Genomic DNA, 9,909 nt, shown 5'->3' with positions numbered 1-9,909 from the left:
CAAAGGGAAATTCAATGGCATTAATTATATCCATGGCAGCAGCTTGAAGCAGGGACCCCCCCACTGCTGGCATGGGTCACCACGGTGTTGGAGCTGGTGGCAGCTGCCTGGTGGGGTGGGATGGCTGCAGAGAGGCTTGCTCTCTCTCAACAAGCCTCAAAGCTGACTCTCAGCACCTGCCCATCAGCATGATGCTTTTAAAAAGGCTTCACACAGAGCACTTCCACCCCTCCTGTGGTCACTGTTAAACTATTATTTATTTTTTTTTCTCCTGAATTCGCTGCTTCTGCTTTTCAATATATCAAATTCACTTGAGGTCTCAGTGGGCACTTCACTGGGGTGGGAGGCTGATGAGTGGGGCTGACAGAAAGAAAGGGGAAGAGAGGATGGAGGGAATAAGGATAAGATGCTCTAATTAAATCTTAGCACAATGTGGAGGGCCATCCAGGCAACCCTAGAACAAACAGGAACCACTCCAATATCTAAGACTGGAGGTGAGAGATATGGTGACTGTGGGGATGTCTTGAAGTCACAAAGATTTTTTTTTTTAACTACAAAAGGCTGGCTCTTACAACAACATAGTCTAGGCAAGATCCTGAATTTTATGGCCAGGGAAACTTGGTTTTGAGCAGCACAGTGATAGTTAAGCTTAATATAGTTCTGCTATGTTCAGTCCAATACCAACACAATCTCTGCCCTAAAAAACTCAAGATCTAAACAGATTAGAAAAAGGATAAGAAAAACGTGAGAAGATTTGCCTGAAATCAATTTACAGTTCAGTAGTAGTGCCAGAAACTTAATTTCATCATCAACACTGGTAGGTGGAAGGAGAGTGGCTGAATGTGTCTATTTCTAGCAGCAAGACATGCACACAGCAGTGTTGTCACCTTCAAAATCCCCCACCCTGGGGAACTTCTTAAGGATGAGAATGTAGAGACAGATCTGCTTGGTTTAGGCAGGAGAGGATTTAGAAGAACAAGACCTAAGGAAGAGTAAGACCCCCCTTAAAATCAGTCAGGACTGGTGAAGAAGAGTTAATGCTGAACATTGCTCTGGCTGTCAAGTTTTAAACTCGTAAGATTGCACAAAGTTAGACCACTGCATTTCAGGAGGCACTGGAGAAATGTGAGGATTTCAGGTTGGCCAGGGGAAGAGAGCAGGGAGAGCATGACAGAGCACCATAACCCATTTTTCCTCCTGTAAGCCTGCACAGAAATACAGAATAGAGTTAATTGGCCAAGATATTGCTAATTGCAGAGCTAATTAAAAAATTTGCAAGTCCTTCGTATCCTGCAGATCTTCTCACCCAATTTTTTTGCACCAGCCTTGAACTTGCCAATCCCCTAGGAAACAATCCCAGGCAGCCCTGTCTGACCTGTGCTGATGAAGATGAAGGTGATGCATCCCCACAGTGCATGGGAGCTGCAGATACTCAGCAGTCTTAGGAATAGGTCTGCTGCCAGTAAATTCATTAATTAACAAAAGGTATGGGGCACTTCATCTAGAGCAGAGATTGCCTGAGAATCTTGGCTAGAAAGTGCCTCAGGTGATGTATTCACTGCATGGTGCTCATAGCACCTGCCCAGCTCTGTCTGTGCCATGGAGCCCTTGGCCAGAAACTTGTAAAATCACTGGGAAACAAACTGGGCTGGATACCTGAGAAACACACACATTTAAACAAGATTTCCAAGCATTCAGACTAGTTGGCTCTACCTTTTTGGTTTTTTTTTACTTCAGACACATCTTTGCAAACTGTGGCTCTAACCAGCCTGCTCTTGTTGGATTTGTGAGATGGTAATGACTGAAATCTTGTGAAAAAATCTGACCAATTCTAACCTGATTAGCGAAATAGCAAAAACAAGCCCTGGACTGAGACTAAATCATTAGACCTTCTGACATTTGCTAATGATTACCAATAATCCTGTGGCTTCCAGGCTGGGGCCTGAAGGCAGCTCCATTGTTCAGAAGTGCTCTTAGGGGAGCTGAAACTTGCACAGCAGTGCAGAAGGGTGAGCTGAACCTATAGAATTGCCACTTGCCATTTGCAGGTTAACAAATCTTTTGTAAAATGCAACAGGATTGCCTCAAACTTTGCCAGACTGCTAGATGACAGGTCTGGCCTGTTAATTCACACAGCAAAATCAGAGCCAACTTGATAAATAAAACAACAACAACCCCAGAGCAGCAGAGGGGTAAATGCTCTCTGAGTCCCCTGAGTAAAGTGTGTAAAACAACGTGATCAAACTTTGCTGAAACGAAACCAGCTCTTACAATGTTTTAATCCAGCTGATCTAAATGGTGCCAAACTGAGTTAAAGTCATGAGATTAAAAAGAACATGTGTTTTTAGTCTGGTTACAATTCTTATTTCATAATAACTCCTCTAAAGCTGCACATATCACCTCTATAGGTAAAGCAAACTTGCAGCACTGAGTTTGAGTTTTGCAGGTCAGATGTCAGCCTTCCTCACCTTCAAGATAAACTCCTCCTGTTGTTTTTTTCCAGGTCATCCATTATTTAGTCTCTGGATTCACAGCCACTTCCATTATTCAGGGATATAAGGCCTTTTATTGATGCACTTTTCACTAAAACTGGTTCCCCACAAAGTGTCCCATGCATCAGAGCTTAGAATTGGAAGAGTTTGCAAAGACCTAAGGAGTTCAGGAAGAAATTCTCCCTTGAAAGGATGGTCCAGCATTGGAATGGGCTGCCCAGGGAGGTGGTGGAGTCACCACCCATGGAAGTTCAAGAAATGATTGGATGTGGCACTCAGTGCTGTGATTTAGTTGACATGTGATCATGGAGCAAAGGTTGGACTAAATGACCTTGAACATTTTTTCCAGTCTTAATAATTCTGGGATTCTCTGATTTTATGATCATCCAGTTCAGCCCCTTGATAGCAAAAAGAAAAACTTTAAATTTTGGAAGATCCTTTTTTTTAAGGAGGAAGAGAGAATAAAGCCACTTTAATCCTCTAGAAAAAACAGCAAGGAAATTTCATAATTTAATTTCTTGCAAAAGAAGTGGAGGTGGGCACAGTCCTGCTGAGACTTGCCCAGTGCTATGATCAGGGAGGAATGAGCCACTGGGATTTTGTTGCAGGCTTAAATCTTGCCAAAATAGCATTAAATCTTGCCTTAACTGGAGTATGTCTGATGTTGAAAAAAGCTGGCAGATAGATTATGCCAGTGTAAAATGGGAAGCAGGACAGCTTTTGCTTTTGTCTGATAGGGGCAGTGGGGAACTGAACCATGAATTGTTGGAATGTTTTTCTTCCTCAGGCTCTGCAGTTACCTTGCAACAGCATGCACCTACATATTTGGCAAACTTTCCCCACAAGGTCACCAGGCTGGTAAGCAAAGGCACTGAGAGGATCAGGGTGCTGGTACCTACTCAGCTGCACAGCCACTAAACAGAGTGCAGGCTTGGGGTTTGACCTCGATTACAGCTAGAAATGAGCTTAAAGAGTAAATCCCTGTAGCCTGTGCTGCACCTCAGGATGACCCAGCCAGGCTGCTGGTGGTGGAAGTGATCAGCAGAGCAATTGCTTGGAGAAGGGGGGCTCTGATGCCCAGAGCTCACAGGTTTTCTTGGATGAAGCTCAGCCTTGGGCTGCAGTTTGGAGCTAGGAGGATGCACCTGGTCTCCTAACTCTGGGAAACATTTTAGTGATGCCTCTGGTAGCAGGTGAGCCTAACACGGCCTGCTCTGATCCCTGTCATCAGCAGGGAGGGGGGGGATGAATGAGGTGAAGGTCACAGGGCACAAACTACTGAATGGCCAAGACTCCTGGTTGGAACCAGCAAACAGAGCTCCCTGGGGCTCTCCAGGTGAACAGACAAACCTTGTTCACATGTTTTATCCCTCTCCCATCCCTTGAAGTGTTCAAGGTCAGGCTGGATGGGGCTGGAAGTAACCTGGTCTAGTGGAAGGGGGATTAGGACTAGATGATCTTTGAGGTCCCATCTAACCCAAACTATTACAGGATTCTATAATTCTGCCACCTCTTGGGGAAGGTGTCCAGAGCTGATCCAGCACAGATAGATCGTTGAAGAGCTCTGACAGACTTAGCCTGTCCAGGGAAGGTTGCAGGTGGGTCTGCCATGCCCCTTCACCAAAAATATTGAAGGACACACATTTAGAGACTACAGACTCTCATTGTTATGGCTTTGTTTGTCTTTCCTCATGCAGTGTGGGGCTAAAAGACTTCCTTTCTAAGGCTGTGTTGGTCTTTGCATTTCCAGGTGTGCACTATCCCAAGCTTGTGTGATCTTTTGGGCATTTATGTCCCACCAGGTGTGAGCAGGGCAGGGGAAGCCTTTGTCACCGGGGGAGTGCCAGCAGGGGGGTGTTTCCCCCTCTCAAAGCCTTCCAGCCTCGTGGAAGGGAAATGCAGCCAGCAGGATGTGCTGGGCTGCTGCACTGGGGTTTGTGTCAATGTCTGGCTCGTTTCTGCTGGAAATTGCAAAATCTTTCCTGTGCAATGAGCGGGAAGTTTTGCCCTTCGTGTACATGTAGATTGTTGTGTATTTAAATGGGGAGAAGACTTAGGAGGCACGTGAAGCACAGGAACAAACCAGAGGAGGGGGCAGGAATCATGGAGTTCAAAGCTGGTTTTTCACAGACTGCTATACGGGAAGGGGGGGGGTGTTTGTTTGATTGATTGATTTTTTAATTTCTCAAACTCTTAATTCCACTTTATTCTCTCTGTCTCTGTTTATGTCTTTACATTAGGAGGGGGAAATCTGTCTTTTTTGGGGGATGAAGGCAACAGAAACTTTCTGAGCGTGTAAACTGAACAATCAGTTATTTATTCTTTACAGCAAACACTTTAAAGAGCTATAGAGACAGAAAGTTGACATTATCTAGCAAATATACCTCCTCTCTGCTTCTCCACCTTTCCCAAATGAGAGAAAATACCTATTTGAGATAAGAGGAGGTCATGCCTGGGATCAGAGGAGTCCCTGGGACAGGGGCAGAGCTCGCAGCCTGGCCGTGCGTGTCCAGGATTCCGTATTCTCCCAAATCCTCCTCGCCGGTGCTGGAGAGGAGAGCAGCTGGAGCAGAGAGCCTAAAAACTTCATTCTGCAGGGGGACCTCTAGTGTTTTCCTTTCTCCATGTCCTGGCAGAGTTCCTCCAAAGTACAAATACACACAGAGCTCCCATTGTTTGCAGCCCTTCACAAGCCCACTGATCCTAATATGGAATTCAGCAGGAAACCCATGATTTCCTGACACACAGCAAGCTGGAGAAAGAAAGGAAAAACTCCATTAAAAAGCTCCAGACTCTCCTCCATGTAGAAATGAAATGGAAAATGGAGTGGATTTAACAGGAATCCCTGGTTCCTGCGGCCAGGCTGGAGGAAGGGAGACGCGGATCGAAGCCGCAGGCTGCTGATATTTCTGAAGTCGCAATAAAAGACAGCGAACGGCCGGGCAGGATGAGGATTTCCTGACTGGGACAAACAAAAAAAAGGACAGATCACTCTCTCTTTTTTTTTTTTTTTTTTTTTTTTTTTTTTTTTTTTTTTTTTTTTTTTTTTATGATACTCCTCTCCGTGTGTTTAATTTATTCACCTCGATGATCCTCTTGACTGATCTGGGAACTGTTAGGAGCGGCTGTGACAGCCTGGAAACATTAGTATGATTTCCTGAGTTTGAGATTTGCTGCTTCCCCCACCCCCCCCCCCCCCTCCAACCGACCCCCCTCCTTCTCCAAACTCAGGAAAAGTCAATACAATCGCACTTCATTTTTCCTTCATGTGCACTTGGAAGTCCTGGGAGCAGCAGGAGCAGCGGCAGCAGCAGCAAGAATGAACTGCAAGGAGGAAAATGACAACTGCACTGACGGGAGCAGCAACAACACCAAGAAGATGCTGAAATGCGTGGTGGTCGGGGATGGTGCAGTTGGGAAAACCTGTCTGCTGATGAGCTATGCCAATGACGCCTTCCCAGAGGAGTATGTCCCCACTGTGTTTGACCACTATGCAGGTAAGAAAGTGCTTTGGAAGAAATTCATTCGAGAGCTGCAGGACAGCCAGGTGGGATGGAGGAAGCTCGAGGAGAGGACAGCTCAAAAGGGATGCATGGGTTACTTCTAGTCCGGGAATGTCATTCAGGCCTGGATGGTTGCCAGGCAGTTTAGATGGTAGATCCTGAAACTGGGGCAATGCAGGATTTATTCAGAGAACTTATTTGTTTGCTTCTGATTTTTGTCTTGTTTTTGGCAAATAAGAAGCAATAGGGGTGCAGTTAAATCCACTGTGTTTTGGGACAACAAATGTAATTCAGCCTCTATCAATTTGTATTGGTTAGTTTTTGAAGTTCTGAGCTTTGCAGTCTGCAGTTAGAAAGACTATATATATATGTGTGTATATATATATATATATATATATATATAAAAATGTATGCTATCACAATCTTGTCCCTCTTGGCAAATGATGCATAAATTACAATATTTATATCCTATTTAAGGAATAATCTTTGAGAATATATCCTGTTTAAGGAGTGATCTTTGAGAAAACCAGCATAGTCTGTTTCCAAGCTGTCAGTATATAACTCCTTTCAGAGACGTTTGTTACTTCATCTATAAATAGATTTTAATACTACAACTTGAAGGTTGTGAAAAGCAGAAGAGGTGATTGATTTGAATCCTTCACAGTAGGGGAATTTATAGTAGAAGAAAAAATCATAAACATAATCAAGATCATCGATGATATTCACTGCATTGCTGTGCAGAACAGACCCACAGATTGAGTACAATATTCACAGGCCTCTTTCTGTAGCAATTACTGACTTTACTCAGCCGTGTCCAAAGTTATCACGCAGATGTTTCATAGGCTAAAACTGGTGTTCAAACATCTGCTCAAATTTTACTATCCCAATTCTGCTGTTTTTCTTCTCACAGTGCTTCTTTGGCTTACGGGTTTTTTTAATGAGATCTCTGACATACAGATTCTAGAAGCACTGCAAAACTCATTGCTTATCTTGCAGCAGCAGTTGGAGTTTCCCTCATTCTCTCCCCACCTCCTTAAAAACTGAATTTTCATGGCGTGGCTTATCATAGATTTGGTATTCTGTAATGGGAAAAATCCCTGTTTGCATTCTGGCTCCGTGTCAGGTTTAGCAGATGAACTGGCCAAACAAGAAAGCTGTGTAATTGCAGAATCTGATCCATGGAAATGTGAAGACCTTTTCCTCCACAAGAGTGGGCAGCGTCACTTCTAATGCAAGCAGCTCTCTCTTTTCTCTGCCCTTCCCACTAGATAGACTGAGTGATCACTGTAGAAAAAAGCATTTCCACAGATAAGATATACAACAGAATATTGCCTATTGGGAAATATGTGCTTTCATGAGCCAAAATCCCTTATATTGCAACAGCACCCACTTTCCTGTGATAACTTCAGATCTGCTCATCCCTTACTGATCCCAGCACCCACTGCCCTCTCCCACCCTCCTCCATGCCCTGCAAATGCCCCTGCCTATGGAAAAAGCCATAGCTGGTGCCAGACCATGTGGTTAAGTTACCAGTCTCGGTGGTTTTGGTATGAGCTGGGGGCACACACGTGCCTGGGGGCTGTGCACACACAAGGGCAGTGACGCCAGGCAAGCAGGCTGGCACCTGTGGGGGCACCACTCTGACTTTCTCCTTCCTAACCAGCCACAGGTGACTCTCAGCGACTTGCTCTGATTCCCCTTCCTCTGTCAGGAGTGATGGAAATTGCCAGTGGGCTCAAAAATTACTGAGGGATACGAGGGCTGGGAGAAGGATGGGAAGATGAAGCAGCATAATCGTGATTTCCTTGGGGTGAAAGGAGTATGCAGCACTTTTAAATCAAGCCTCATTTTCAGGGTTTGAAGATTTAACCTCTAAAATATCTCCAGTTATTTTTATCCGCCTTTTTAAGTACTATAGCACATAAATATAAAATTATTTTCAATGAGAAAACTCATGAAGAGGACAAATAGGTCTGTATATTAGCATGCTGTTCTGAGACAATCCCCGTCCAGTTGCAGTGGTCAAAACTAGCATTGATCACAAATGGAATTTCAGTTTTTTGTGGAATCCCATCATTTATTAAACTGATTTCACTACAGAATTGCACACGGAGTTGAGCAGTAGGAATTTCTTCTAGAGCAGAATGCTGGAAAAAAATCCCACTCATAAAAATATTACATGGCATAAAGTATACTACAGCCTATTTAAAATATACTGTGGGTATTGACTGAGCAAAGAACTCATTTGGGGCAACCTTACCCCTGAGCTTACAGTTTTTAGAATCTTCCATTGGATTTTCCACATCTATCTGTGTGGCAGCCCATGGTGAAAAGGAGAGGTGGCACAGCAGTACCATGGTCACAGAGGTACCATGGGCATGGTGACAGCACAGCACATGGGAAAGCTGCATACATGGACAGATCCTGAAAGGTGTAGGAGACTCTGGAAAATCACGTTTAAATTTACCCCAGGGAACTGGCTTGTCTACCCCTGTCCTTGCTACTGCTGAAACCACCTGTTTCAGTTTTCCCAAACAAGCTGAAAACATCAGATTCAATGGTACATTTCTGTGCTGGAAATGCTCAAAAGCAATTAATTGCTGCATATTTTTGCAAAGCTTCACTTTCCATGGAAGGTTTTCCACCCAGGTGTTGTTACCAGCAGGGGTGTGTTAGCCAGGGCTTCCTCTTGCCTCCCCAGGTCACAGCCTGCTCGTGACTTCTGGGGCACTTACCAATTCACTTCTTTCCAATGGAAAATGTAGGGGGTGGGGAGGGGAAGCATTAAAACCCAGGGATTCCAGTGGTGATCTCAGAGCAGTTTCTCACTGCCACGACTCGGGGGGAGACAGTGATGCTCTCCAGCCCAGCTTTGGGAAAAGCTCCAGCTGCACCAGTGCCGTGGCCAAGGCATTAACTGTTCATGGCCCTGAAGCACCAGCTCTGTGCACTTGCCCTGCTGCAGCTTCATCTCCTGAGCTCCTGCAGCTGAAGCAGGTGGACATAGCAGCAGGAGTGGTCCAGAAGAAGCAAAAAGCTGAGTTCCTGCAGGATTAGATCTGCACGGTGCTCGTTCAGTGCCCTTCACATGAAAGAGCTTGAAACCACTTTATAAAAGTTGGGCCCCAAGCTGCTTCTAAGGAAATCCAAAGCAGCAGCTGAGTGTCACCCTGGGAAGGAGCAGATATTCCTGCAGACAACTCACACAGCACTTATAACTCACATGCAGCCGTGCCTGGCACAGAAAAGCTCTTGGTGGCTCAGCACGTGTGCAGCTGCACTGTACAAAAGTCCAGACCAGTTATTAGCTCCACACTAATAATATTCTGCCACAGATTTCACCCACAGTCCACAAAACCAAATTTCTTCAGGGCCTGTTGCCAGAGTTGGGATGTGACGGGTGTAGAGTAGGATCAGAGCAATGCCAGACAGATGGGGAGGGCAAATTTGTTACTTGGATATGAAAATGGTTTCTTTCACTGGATGCATGGAATTTTATGAGTCTGGTTATTTCTCAAGGCATTTTGAAAAGGTTTTGCTGGAGGCCAGAGCCCTGAGTAGGTTTCCTTGCTTTGGTGAATTTCCAAGTCCTGCACTGGAAGTGTTTAGCCACAGGGCTGTTTCTAGGGCAGGCTCACCAAAGTGTTATCCCAGTGACAAACAGGATATTGCTGGCAATAACAGTAACAATAGGGACTGTTTGGATAGTGAGTAGATGCTTTAACGTGCTGGTTCCACTCCATCTTTTGAACATCAAATGCTGGTTTTCCATGAACAAAGGCCTCTCAGCCAGGGTGACTTGTATTGTGTCTGGCTATGTAAGGTTACAAATGTTTATTTAGGGCTAAGGTTGGACCAACAAAAAAAAATCAATTCAACTACTAGCAGAGTTGGCTTAATTGTACCAAAGTTAG

At 44.8% G+C, this 9,909-nt stretch overlaps 1 protein-coding gene across 1 annotated transcript in view; it reads left to right on the top strand.

Moving 5' to 3' along the window:
• The first annotated feature begins 5,109 nt into the window (after nt 1-5,109).
• RHOJ (ras homolog family member J) overlaps nt 5,110-9,909 on the top strand; it is a 59,652-nt gene continuing 54,852 nt past the window's right edge. The window contains exon 1 of the mRNA XM_014871365.2: nt 5,110-5,989. Coding sequence (XP_014726851.1) covers nt 5,812-5,989 — 178 coding nt within the window. The 5' untranslated portion in view covers nt 5,110-5,811. The remainder of the gene's footprint in view (nt 5,990-9,909) is intronic.

Source organism: Sturnus vulgaris, chromosome 6 (assembly GCF_052056855.1).
Source record: "Sturnus vulgaris isolate bStuVul1 chromosome 6, bStuVul1.hap1, whole genome shotgun sequence".
NCBI classification, from domain to species: domain Eukaryota; kingdom Metazoa; phylum Chordata; class Aves; order Passeriformes; family Sturnidae; genus Sturnus; species Sturnus vulgaris.
This window is presented reverse-complemented; position numbering and strand designations above follow the sequence as displayed.